Raw genomic sequence first — 13,900 nt, 5'->3', positions numbered from 1 at the left:
AGACGAGCTGCAAGAGTAGCTCATGGTGTCTTGTCAATGATATACAGGAATTTTTCTAGCAGGGATAAGGAGGTGATTATTCCCTTGTATAAGGCAATGGTCAGGCCACATCTTGAGTACTGTATACAGGTCTGGAGGCCTCATTTCAAGAAGGATGTAGAGCTGCTGGAACGGGTACAGAGAAGGGCAACAAGATTAGTGAATGGAACAAAGGGTTGCTCTTACGAAGAAAGGCTTAAGTTTTGCAAATTACAGAGTCTGGAGACTAGGCACCGGCGAGGTGATCTGATAGAGGTGTATAAGGCTTTGAATGGTTTGAACATGCTCAATGCCAATGGGATTCTTCCTCTTGCTCAGAATAATCACCTCAGAGGGCATAAATTCAAATTTAGGAAGGACGGATGTCGGATAGATGTGCGGAAATTTGCCTTTGGCCAGCGGGTGGGTGGTTGGTTGGTGGAACCGACTTCCATCACTTGTTGTTGAAGTTGATAGCCTAAACAAATTTAAGGCTCATCTGGACAGGTATTTCGAACGAACGGAGGGGTGAAATTGGAGTGGTGTGTTTTGTTTTTTTTTTTTTTGGCTGATGCTGAATAAGCTTGCTTTCTTGCATCATATGCCTCTACTAATGCTAAATCTAAAAACAGTTGCCCTCTCTGACCTCTTGCTTCTCATATCCATAATCTTGAAGATTTTTCTTATATAAATCCCTAATAATATCCTCCTGAGTTAATTCCTTAGGTACATCATACACTAAGATGATAAAAGTAAAGTGCAGCCATTATCAACCCACTGCAGAATGGAAGCCTCCTCAACAATTCATGCTGAGGGAAATGGACCATAATCTACCACGCTGGTCCAGTGCGGGTTGGCAGATTGACCGTATTCAGCAATCAGGGGCTTGAACCCCCGTCTACTCAAAGAGCGTGTGCTACTGCACTCTCGCTCTTGCCCACTCGGCTGCGGTTCTGTAACTTTACTTTATCCTGCTTTATACCCTTTTTGAAAAAATACCTCTGCCCTACTGAGTTTATCCAAATTCTTATCAGTCTCAACTAAGACTCCTTTATTTCGTATAACTTTTAGATTTATAATTTTTATTTCTTGAAACGTTTCCTTTAATGTGTTAACAATAACCTATTTAACTTCCTGGCTTGACTTATACTGTTCTGAGGACTCCTCTGCCCTGAAAATAACCTTATTATTTAATCTTTCCACTTTTCTCAGCTTCAACCATACAGATATCAATTAATATTATCTGTTCACCTAATTGGGGCTGGCTGAATCCAGCCCTAACCTTGTGTGCATAAGTCCCCTTTTGTTCTGCAACATTAGATAGGAAAGGCTGCCCTCTTACAATGTCATCTAATAGACTGGCACGCATCTCCATCTCACCTACCCTTGTTTTAAGACGCTCATTGTCAGTGACTAATGCTGTTGATATAGTCTCCATGTCAATCCCTACGTCAAGTAAGAAATTAGTTGCAGCTTTAGTCACTTTATTATTTTCACTAGTCATGCAGTCAGTGACTCTTTTCTTCAACTTTGTTACAAGCTCAAAAATAGTAGACACGTCAGGTTACCTCTGCCTTTGGTCCTGTATGTTAGCAAGAATTATTTCACTCTCACGCACATTTGTGCCTGTACGTCATTGCTTTCCGAATAAAAACTATCTATATCAGAAACCATATTATCAGGCTGAATATCCGGAAAATCAGTTATCTTAACATTTGACAAATCATTTGTCAAATCTGTTACGACATCATATTCCTCAAACGGCATCCCCTGTTCAACCGTGCAGCCAAATATTAACTACGTTTTCCACACCACTTACCTGAATATGATGCATCTGTAATGCTAATAAAAAAAAAAACACTGACTCGTATTTATAAAATGACTTTATTATAATAAAATATATGTGTACTGACTGTATATTAAAATAAAATAAATAAATAGTGTATAACGAGAATAAAATACAATAAAATATAAAGGCAGCTGCACACAGCGTATCTAACACGAACGTAAGGTACTGGAAATGGGTTCAAATGCCCGGATAGTAGGGAATGTATGCGGTGGCAACAGATGTAAAAGCATCTCTGCGACTATTACTCTTACTTTTTAAACCTCTCTTTTATATTTATTATTATCTGTTTATTTCTCTTTCGAGACACCCATAAACAGCATGTAGCTAGAGGGCGTGGTTACATTATTTCAGTATTTACAAACATATTTACATGAACTTATTTACAAAATATGGAGATGAAAAAACACAGAGCATGTGGTTAATAAATTAATTATTAAGTAGTTTTAATTAATTACTAAATAATTGATGAAAGCTAAATATTATTATATAAATTATTAAATTAGTGTTCTTATTATATTTGTACCTGCCGGTACACATTATCAAATATTTTGTCTGTACATATTTCTCTGGATCTATGTTTAAATTATTAAATGACTTAACAGTATTCGCTGGGAAGAATCTCCCCAGAGAGTCTGACTGAGTCAATTCGCACTTGAAACTCGATTCTTCCCTGTTTATTCTCGGTCATGTCATCCGAGGGCACATTTCCCACTTTCGGCGCATCTATCCTCTCCGTTAGTAGCTTTGTCAGAGTTATGATGTTTCTAGTTATGATAATATACTTTCAGGGTGTGATGTCAAGATTGGCATACAAGACTGCTCTTGAAATGATAAACGGTTTTCCGGCGATCCTATTTAGCCATCTCAGGGGTCAGTATTCTACTCCTAAGAAAGCCTTGATGTTGTTCTCAGGACCGATGACCAGATAGTCGATGCGTACAACGGAATCGGTGTAACGCATTTAAGGATGTATTGAATCATAAGATGAGAGCTTCAGAGACTAGTGCTCCAGAGTGCTGCGTATGTCTTTTTTTGTAATGTGTTCGAAGTGAGGTATGAAGTTTAATCCTTCATCCCACGGCCAAGGTCGACATGTGTGGGGGAGTTTTGGACTCTGGTATTGTTCACAAAGATCGTAATTTCGTTTTTCTTCTTTTTGTTGGTGAAGGTCATTTGGGCAGTCTTCTTTTCATTAAGTTTCAGACCAATGTAGTGTAGATATTCTTCTAGCTACCTGATTGCCTTGTTTGCTGTCCCGGATAGATGAACTGCAGTTTCTTGTTCTTTAGAGTTAACAAAAATCAAATCGTCTGCATATGTAATGAATTGTTCACTGTTTTGAGCTAAAAATGGTGCTAGTGCTATTGCGAAGAAGGTGGCGGACAATACGTCCAATTGGGGTATTCCCCTGGAGATACGGTAAGTTGCTGTTTGTTTCCCGTTTATTGCGATAATATGTCTTTTTTGAAGGATGTTTGTCAGAACACTTAAAGTGCTTCCTGTAATGAGGAAATGCTCCTTGAGGATTACTGTCAAAGCTGGGATAGAGACATTGTCGAAGGCTGCTGCTACATCCAAGAAAACGATGTCCAACTGTTGTTTATCATTTAATGCTAGCTATATCCGTAGTAGAGTCTCCATTAAGTTTGTAATAGTCGACCTTCGAGGAAGCACAGAATGCAAGTATTCTGGCCTGGCCCCAAAGCAGTGCTGATTGACGGTGTTTAGGATTGCTTTCTCAAATATTTTTTGCAGAGAGCATCCGATTGCAATCGGCCTGAAATTTTTACTGGTTTTAGGATTATTTATTTTTGGAACTGGTGTTACATAATATATCTTCCATGCTTTCGGGATAACCCCCCTCACTTAGTATTCGTTGGCAGAGGTGGTGGAGCGGGTCGATTATGTAAGCTACATATTTTTACCATGAATAGCGGGAACTAGTCCGGCCCAATCGTTGCTTTACTGGGGAGCGAGTTAATAGCTTCCTTTAAGTTTTCCATGGTGATATTAATTTCACGTAATATGTTTCTAGCTCTAGTTTGGTTAGAGTTATGCTATCCATCAGTTTTTTAATCATCTTCTGCATCTCGCGGATGTTTTCCCCACAGTTTTTCTGCTTTTCATTCAGAGGCTTTCCGAATGTGACTTTGTCCACTCTCTGAAAAGCTGGTCCGTCATTTCTTTTTTGTTGTTTTTCTTGCTTACTATTCTCTTTCCTTTTTTAGTTTTTCCTTAATAACCTCAAAGTATGCTTGTCTTTTCAGTCGAATGAACTTTGCAACTCGATGCAGAGAAGACTACAAAACTGTGTACGGATGCAAGGACAGCATTTTGAACACCTTTTGTAACATCTGTAAAATCCTGTGGTGTTGAAATCAAAAATTAAAAAATGTATTAGCTTATGTTTAATAAACACCCTTAGCAAAAGATTTACAGCTTTTTGCTAAACTAGTATCCCATAGTCAGTGGCGGATCTTAACAGAAAATGTGCATAATCTCGAAAACGGTTCATTTACGGCCCGATGATCACTGGAACTTTTTTCTTTTTCTTTTTTTTTTTATGAAAACCCCACACACGAGAGGTATTATAACCTATAGTACTTGGTACCGTGCTTGAGTTGGAGGTTGAGAAGACGAGAGAAATTTGTTGACGTTAGACTTGAACTTCTGTAGACTGTAATTTTCAGGAAAGACATATGAAGGAAGGTTGTTCCAGAAAACCAGAAAACGGCAGTTGAATGAATAAACGAGGAAGATGAAAAGTTGGTTCTGTGAGTTTGAAGTTGGACAGTAAATGGATGTTGGCTGGTGGGCGCACGTATTCGGACTGTTTTGAAAGAGAGAGCGGGAATTATAAAGCCAATTCAGAAGAACAGTGCCCATGGAAATATCTGTAGAAAAGGCATGCAGCAGGAACAGTACGTCTATGACACAGCGAGTGGAGAGACTCTGTTAGAGATGAGTCATTAATTAACCTAACTGCCCTCTTCTGAATGGAATCTAGAAATCTGAGAGAGGTTTTGGGTGCACCGCCCCAGATGTGGGAACAATATTCCATGGTAGGGCGGATTTGCGATTTGTACAGAGTGAACAGCTGTTTGGAAGAAAAGTAACGCCGAGAGCGAAAGAGAAAACAAAGTTTTTTAGATGAAGAGGAAGCAATATTTGTAATGTGCTTGTGCCAAGAGATTATAAGTCAGGGTAATACCCAAAAGAGATATATCAACTTGCCTAGAAATAGAAGTGTCACTAAAGATAAGCATAGGAGCAGAAGAATCCTTTTTGCGAGATATAAGACAAGACTGAGTTTTAGAAGTATTGAAATCAACTGAGCTGTCTTTGCCCCACTGGAGAATACCTGGAGATCGGCATTTAAGGAATTGGTAGCAGATATTCGAGAAATTGAAGCTGATTGAGCAGGGCAAGGTTTCTCAAAATGGAAAGTGGAATGCAATGTGCTATCATCGGCAAAACTATGGATAGGATTTCCAGTCAATGAAAGAAGGTCATTAATATACAAGAGGAAAAGAGTGGGGGAAAGAGCTGAACCTTGAGGGACACCAGCATCAGTGCAGAAGTTATAAGACAAAGAGCCATCTACCATCACCCTCAGTGAGCGATCATAGAGAAAACTGGATAATCAATTACAAAACAAAGTTGGCAAACCATAAGATGGAAGCTTATTTAGAAAACCTTTATGCCAAACACGATCGAAAGCCTTTGAGATGTCTAAAACAACTGCTTGTGTTTAACCGAAGTTTTCCATTGAATTTGTCCATAAATGGAGGTAACATAAGCCAGAATTACTTATTTTAGTTTGTACTTTTCACCTTTAAATTATTGACTATCATTTTTGAAACACCCTGTATAAATCACATCCTGATCTATTGTATATAAATCACTCCCTTTAGTATATTAATTATTCTCAGGGTTATATTTTTCTCAAATGTATTTTGCAGCACAAAATTTTGGAGAGACGGAACTGCATTTCTCCAACCTTCCATGTCGCCTATCCAAATCATTCTGAAAGGTTCATCTTATCCTGATGTTTATCGTTAACCGCCCTCCCAACTTCCATATTTCCTGCAAATTTTCATCCTATCCTTTATCGAATTAAAAGAATAAATATGTGAAATGAATAAGTTAACAAAAGTGCCCTAGCTTTGGACGCTAATGCCATTTATAATCTTAGTCCACTGAAACATAATCATTAATACCAACTCTCTACTTTTCCTTCAAGGCATTACTCAAGCCACCTCTCCTCTTTGATTTACCATTAATTCTGATGCCTTATACAGGAACCTCTCATGGGAAAGGATGTCAGCAAGTTACATTCCATTGATTTACCATTAATTCTGATGCATTATACGGAACCTCTCATGGGAAAGGATGTCAGCAAGTTACATAATATGGAAAAAAAAAAGCAAACCAGAACACATATTAGTAAAATTATTTATGCACTTGACCCGTCTCTACCAAATTTTAACTGGTTAAGATACATCTTTTGCAGGTTTCAGTGGAAGCGTCTTTCTGACATCGCGCTGTTTGAAATTGATGTTTCGTCACTGGTCACAAATAATATAGTGACGGAAGAATGGTCAAATGCGGAGCTAAACTCCCTCAGACACTAGCGGAATCCATGGCAACGTGCGGTCTGTAATTTGAGATAAAAGGAGCCATGTTAGATATCGCATAAAGGTTTCACGCTTTTGACTCTTCCTCAAGCAGTCGTTTAAGTGGAACAAACAGATGGAAGTTTTTAAGCACGATCAAAGTTGTAGCGAGTACGAACAAGAAGTTTCTGTTCCATATCATTAAAGAACTCCTCATGAAATGCGCCTTAAATTTTCATACAGCAGCAGCAGTACTGTGGGTCGACTGAGAAGCTTAACTACTAGCGTTAATCCCCCTTTTTTTATCAATAGGCCCTTGCCACTGAAATCTTCGGAAACTAGCCGGAAGGCCTGCCAGAGTACGAAATATAATCTACTGGGTGCTTGACTGCCCTCCCCCGTGGCAAAGTGTTGGCAACGGTGAGTCCTGCTTTCATTCTGTATGCTTAATTATCTGTTAACTCCAATTACAAAAGGGTTTCTAATTTTTTTGGGACCGAACGGCTAAAAGGTCTGAGAGACAACATTACCACGACACCACCTCAGATCTCTGGCTTTCACAGAATACTGTGTCACACAGAATATATAACGCGGAGATGGGGAAACCCCTAGTGACGTTAGACATCAAATATTCTATACTTTACACGTGATACTAAGTGTATTTTCATCGGCCAACTTGCATATTTTGAAGACTGAAAAAACTGGATAACCAGTTTAGGAATTCCTCCAGTTACTGACAGGAATTGAACGGAGGTGAAGATTGGCATATCATGCCAAAACTATTCCAAAACTCATGGGACACCTCATTAATTGTGTGCGTGACTTCGAAATATGCAGGCAATTTGAGCTATAGCGGCGATCGGTGGTTAGCACAGAAATTCGTTTAGAACAACTGTGAAGATGGAGTAGAGGTTGTTCCAACTGCGAAGACGGAGTAAGAGGTATTGTAATCTCGAGATGTTTCTCGGGGTTTGAACTTGGCCACTGGTCGCAGTGCATGGAATCATGAATGTTCCATCATGCACTGATGTACAGGGCAATTAAGTGCCATTCTTTGTGATGCTATATGGCCCTATGGCCCTAGGTGCTAACCCGCTATTCAGTTTAAGGTCATACAACGAAAAGTGAATTAAATTTATGCTGTGTGAATGAATTTTTTAAACGATAATTGCATATTTGGTCAAAATTACTCACCAACAATTCCTGCTGTTAACAAGGTGTAAAACAAGACATTGACAGGACAAAGATCGAATTCAGTAAGCTGCATAATCACTTTGTTGTCATTACTATATCCATATCTAGAACATCTTGTAATGTTAATATCTGGTATCTGATTAAAAAAAATAATTATAAACAATATATATATATATTTGATTATATATATATATATAATCCAATTAATCCAAAATTAAATAGAGAGATAAAAAGTAATCAAAATATATTAAAAATAAGAAAAAAAAAATATATTAAAATAATAAGAAAAATAGTAGAAAAGCTAACATCAGTGGCAGCAGAAAAGCACAATCCACTACATGTTACTTATAATAAGTTAAAATAGGATATTTGCCAGCAGCATGGCAAACCAGTAGAGTGAAAAAAGAACTCAACCAAATAAAATAACAATAACAGAAAAATATATAAGGGGGGGGAGAAAAAGAAGAAGAGGGTAGTGTTGAAGCAACGTTCCTAAAATAATTTAGAAAATTAAGCCAATTGAAAGAAATTTAGCAGCGCCCCCTCGATGGCACCCGTTTCCGAATTATGTGAAATCTCACTAAGGTGGAAACGTAGACTAACAACATTACGTGACCAGATAAATTGAAAATTTATTTGGTCACGTAATTTATTTGAAAGATTAAAAATCTTTCAAAGAGAATTTCATGAAATTCTGTCTGATGGGAGTTGAGTTGTTACATGTTGTTATTTGTTATTTGGTTTTTAGTAGCATTAGCAACTAAGGCCATATTGCTCCGTGAATATGCAGTGGTCATTCCTGACCTTTCCGCATCCTCCGTATTTGGTGGTGACGGGCTCGAACCCCGGTCTAATCAAGAAGCGTGTGCTACGCACTGCTGCTCCTTCCCACCTGGCTACGGAGGCGCCCAGTTGTTACATGTAGACGGAGTGATAGACAGAGAGGTGTTCTTGTAGGGTTTAAGGACCATCGGCGACTAAGGCCATATTGTTCCTTGTATACTGTCTGTAAATTGCGTGTTCTACCGTCGATGTTTTGTGTGTCGGACGAAAAACCCGAGTTTCCGGGAGAAAAACCATGATACCTCGCCTGAGACCGACTAACTCAGCCACGTTGTAAAAAAGGCCTATAAAAATTCCTGTCGTCATTGACGGGACTCGAACTCACGTTTTATCCACCCGTTGTGGGCAGGACGGTGATTCTGCCAACTGTGCTTACCACGAAGGCTAGACGAAGAGACCGACGTGGTTAAGACAACAGTCGGTTTACGCATATACAGGGTGATTCATTACAAGTGCGACAAACTTGCAGGAGGTGTAGGGGGCACAAAGACGAATCGGAATCATATAGCATTGCAGGGTCCGAAATGCCTTCGTCATGCGGTAGAGGATGTTGAACGAGAGGTCGCGTGAACAGCGATCCCGCTGGAAATCAGCATTTGCGAACCAGTTCTCGAGGCAGTAGGATGGACGAGTATTCAAACGTTGAACTGGCCGACATGCACCTCGCGTATGGAGCTGCGGACTGTAACGGGTGCGCCGCTCTGCGCTTGTACCAGGAACGTTTCTCGCACAGGCGTGCTCCTCATCATACGATTTTCGCACGTGTGCACAGAAGGTGACGTGAGACTGGTTGTTTCACGAGAGGTACCATGAATCGAGAGCGAACGACGAGGACGCCAGACAATGAGGAGAATGTCCTACGTCTTGCAGAAGGCAATCCGAGTACAGTACTCGAGCGATAGGCCAACGATTGGGTATTTCCCAATCCACTGTATAGAGGACACTGTCAACAAACAAAATGAGTTCATACCATCTGCAACGTGTCCAATCATTGGAGCCTGCGGATTATCCACTCCGGAGGACTTTTGCTACTTGGTTTCTTCAACAGAGTGCGGCAGACAGCGCATTTGCTGCGTCCGTATTGTTCACGGATGAGGCAAGTTTCACAAGAGAGGGAACCTTCAATCGACATAACGCCCATTTGTGGGCTTTGGAGAATCCCCATGGTACGCGAACACGTGCAACTCAACGCCGTTTCTCTGTCAATGTTTGGGCCGGCATTGTTGGAGACCACCTCATTAGACCGTACCTTCTGCCCCCTCGTCTGGATGGTAGGGCATACTTGATCTTTATACAACAAGTCCTACCCGAACTTATTGAAGAAGCACATGTTCCTCAGTCGTTGCGCCGCTCAATGTGGTTCCAGCATGATGGGGCTCCCCCACATTACACCAATGACGTCCGCCGACACCTAAACGTTACATTTGGACAGCATTGGATAGGTCGTGGTGGTCCGGTTCACTGGCCCGCTAGATCGCCGGACCTATCATGCCTGGACGTCTTCTGCTGAGGTCAAATGAAGACATTGGTGTACGAGACCCCCGTTGATTCAGTTGAAAACCTCGTCGCTCGCATCTCTGTAGCTGCCGGGGAGGTTCGAGACACGCCAGGAATCTTCCAGAACGTTAGGGATTCCATGAGGTGACGCTGTGAAGCCTGTGTGACTGCTTCTGGTCGAACTTTCGAACACCTTCTGTAGCATGGCTTTTTGCCAATGTAAAACTTGTCATTAAAATGATTTCTGTTACACTAACGAGTTGCTGTTTCTGTTCTTTTTCTTTGCTTCTTTGTTCACGCGACCTCCCGCATGACGAAGGCATTTCGGACCCTTCAATGCTATGCGATTCCGATTCGTCTTTGTGCCCCCTACACCTCCTGCAAGTTTGTCGCACTGGTAGTGAATCATTCTGTATATTAACACGCCTAAAAAGTTAGCAATAAAATGATTGTATATCACTGTAGTCGTTTTGATTTGGGCAAGAGCAACTATAATAGTGATAAGGCTTTAGTGTACTGTCTTTAAATAGTATGTTGCATTCTATTGTCAGTTTGCTTGTTTTTATCGATCAAACACCTGAGACCGAATAATTCAGCCACGGTGTGAAAAAAGCCCATAAAATTCCTCTCGTCTTCACGAGATTCGAATATAAGATTCGTCCTTGCACGTCTTCTACACGAAGTGGAAGGACAGTAATCGTGACCGCTGTGTTGTGTTTTTTTAGTGAGGCTTAAATAATTCTTATTACTAAGAATATAGTACACCGATGAGCCAAAACATTATGATCAGCGAGTCGTTATGCAAATCGAAGCAACTGCAGGTGAACTACGGCGTGGTGCGCGAGTCGGGACACGGTATAAAAAAACACACGATACTGGGCTCCTTTAATCAGTGTTACTCTTGTTCTTCAGATGGGAAACGCAGCGGACTTAAGCGAGTTTGACAAAGGCCTAATTGTAATGGCCAGACGACTGGGTCAGAGCACATCCGAAAGGGCACTGCTGTTGGGATGCTCACGGTCAGCCGTGGTTAGTACCTACCGAAAGTGGTCCGAGGAGGGTAAACCCACGAACTGCCGGGAAGGTGTTGGACGACTACGGCTGATCGATGCTCGAGGTGAGCGATGGCCCTCCCGGATGGTATGTGGCAACAGAAGGGCAACTGTGGCGCAACTCATCGGTAATTGGAATGCTGGTGACGGCAGTAATGTGTCTCTAAACACAGTACATCGAACCCTACTGAAAATGGCGCTGGATTGTTCGAGACTGGTTCGCGGAACATGAGGAAGCTTTCCAGGTATTACCCTGGCCTCCAAATTCCTCAGACATCAATCCCATCGAGCATCTGTGGTTTGTATTGGAACAGCAACTCCTATCTGCGGCGTCTCAACCACGGATCTTACAGGAGTTAAAGGATCGGCTGGTTACGTGTTGGTACCAGATACCACAAGACACATTTAGAAATCTTGTAGTGTCCATGCCTCGTTGGGTACCAGCTGTTTTGGCTGCACGTGGAGGACCAACATCATATTAAGTAGGTGGTCATAATATTTTGGCTAATTGGTGTATAATAATTATTTTATGGATATATGAGCTATTTAACAGTATTATGTAGCTTACCAGAATATCTTGGAGTACCAGCCATTGTTTAAATTCCATCGTCTCGCAGTCACATATCCATGGATTATGAGAAAGAGTTGCCACTTGCAAAGATTTTGAACGAAATAAACTCTTTTGCATTCTGGTTAATAAGTTATATTTAAGTTTCAGAACTGTTAGGTTCAGATTAATCATATGGTCTTCAATCACTTTTAATCTGTTATGTTCAAGATTGAGCTCACGCAGCTTAGGCATATTTGGTTTAATGGAAGCGTTATTTGGGATAAGTTGCCGGAGGTAAAAATCTAAGTCTTGTGGAATTTGTTCCAAATTTAAGAAACTGCAGTTTACGTCTAAATATTTGTGTGTTTCTTTTTCATCTACGCATTTACAGCTGCATGGTCCCGGACACTGCCACGTCGTCAAATTATTCACTGTGAGATTGGTCAAAAGGCTACCTTTCCACCATGAAGGAGAAACACACAGTGCACTGTCAGTGGCAACAGGAGAGGATCGATCTTCTAACCATTCTGCAAAGAATGCGAGGAGACAGTCGCAAGACCAGGGATTGCCTAAACAAAAGAAAATCATTGTTTAAATTTAAAATAAATATACTCTCAGCAGTTTTCATCCCGTTGTTTAACTGTAATTTACTAAGCGTTTTTCAGAACATTCCAGCACTACAGTGGCATATTAGAACATTATTCAACTTATATTCTAAGGAAAAAAGCAATGTTTTCAAATAGAAATTACAGCGTTACCAAAGTATATATGCTAACAATACCATACCGATACAGCATTTGCATGATTCTAAGGGAAACAGCAATGTTTTCAAATGGAAATTACAAAGTTAACAAAGTTAATTGGAAAATTTTTACAATATTTTTAGAATATTTTCCAATTAACGAGTAATTAAGAGCTACTGATAATACCAGTAATGTATTTGAAAGCAACTTTTCCAAGAAAACTTAATTTTTTTGGCAAGTAAGTCCTTACATTCTTCCATTAACTTTACAAATTTAAGAACAGATATGAGGTGTCAAGCTATGGCCGAGACTATCTTGCAGAACACACTCCAAATAGAAGCGAACTGAGACAATAAAACTGCTTCAGATATCCATACTTCAAGTTTCCCTTTAAGAAAAATAATGTTCGTAAGCAATGGACTGGTAACTATGCATTAATTAACAGTTATATATCTCACTAGCCTACAGTTGATCCAACCATTATTCGACTCCCCTTCCCTTGCCTGAAAAAGACCTGAGTTGAACTCCGTCAGAAGGCGAGGAGTTTTTATGAACCTTTTGCCTTTTTCACAACGTGGCTAAGTTAATTGGTCTCGGGCGAGGGTAGCGTGTTTTATTATTTTCCTCTCTGAAAAAATTATGCGGCCCTCGTCCTTTTTCCTACAGTAAACAGGCAGATCGATCATAGAACACATTCAGTTTACAGACATAATATTGGGTGGTGGTATCCGCTGAGAATAAATAACAGTAGTCTTCTCCACTGGTGAAGTGTTATTTATTTGAGGTAGTACAATACCATGGCATCTCGTTGTGAAGGTATTCACAATATGAGATATAACCAAAACGATGCCAATTTAATTAATTAATCCAACTACTTTGGTAGATAGCTACGTTAAAATGATGCTTTTGCACTAACCTACATGTTAGACATAATATATAAGGCGCGATTGCCTAAGTTGCTGATGTGCCAGAAAATCCTATATAACTATAACTTTATATTTAACTATAACTACAACTTTATATTTATATTAAGGGGGAACAGGCATTCTGTGTTATCAGACACTCAGTCTAAAAAACTGATGGACCCAAAATCTTTCTACTTCAGAAGATTTAGGAGAAGTCCGGTTGGTCTGCCTTCCTAAAATCCAATCATGCACACCTTCTCGATGGTAAACCCTGTTATTGTAATTTTTGGTTTTTAAGAGCATTAGCAACTAAGGCTCAAGGAGACACAATATCTCTGAAGTTGTTTACTTCTACCCTTGAGGAAGCTTTCAGAAGATCAGACTGGTCCCAGAAAGGAGTCAATGTGAATGAAGAGTACCTAAACCATTTACGATTTTCTGATGACATTGTGGTCATAAGCCACGATCCCAAAGAATTAGAGGAAAATCTTAATCAGTTATGCACAGTTAGTAAGGATTTTGGACTAAAGATGAATATGGCTAAAACAAAAGTAATGATGAACAAGTGTGCCACAGAAAGGGATATAATGATTGAAGGAGCAGTAATTGAAAAGGCGGAGTCATACACTTATC

General features: G+C 40.1%; 1 protein-coding gene across 1 annotated transcript in view; it reads right to left on the bottom strand.

Annotated features, from left to right (window-relative positions):
* LOC150077460 (uncharacterized) overlaps window positions 1–13,900 on the bottom strand; it is a 92,470-nt gene that overhangs the window by 46,507 nt on the left and 32,063 nt on the right. Inside the window, exons 3-4 of the mRNA XM_090385910.1 lie at window positions 11,638–12,188; window positions 7,678–7,813 (exon numbers count right to left, since the gene is read on the bottom strand). Of these exons, the coding sequence (XP_090242036.1) occupies window positions 7,678–7,813; window positions 11,638–12,188 (687 nt within the window). The remainder of the gene's footprint in view (window positions 1–7,677; window positions 7,814–11,637; window positions 12,189–13,900) is intronic.

Source organism: Mastigoproctus giganteus, chromosome 12 (genome assembly GCF_048544385.1).
Source record: "Mastigoproctus giganteus isolate SK-2022 chromosome 12, ASM4854438v1, whole genome shotgun sequence".
Lineage (NCBI taxonomy): Eukaryota > Metazoa > Arthropoda > Arachnida > Uropygi > Thelyphonidae > Mastigoproctus > Mastigoproctus giganteus.
Note: the sequence above shows the minus strand (reverse complement) of the source record. Positions and strands in the feature narration are given on the sequence as shown.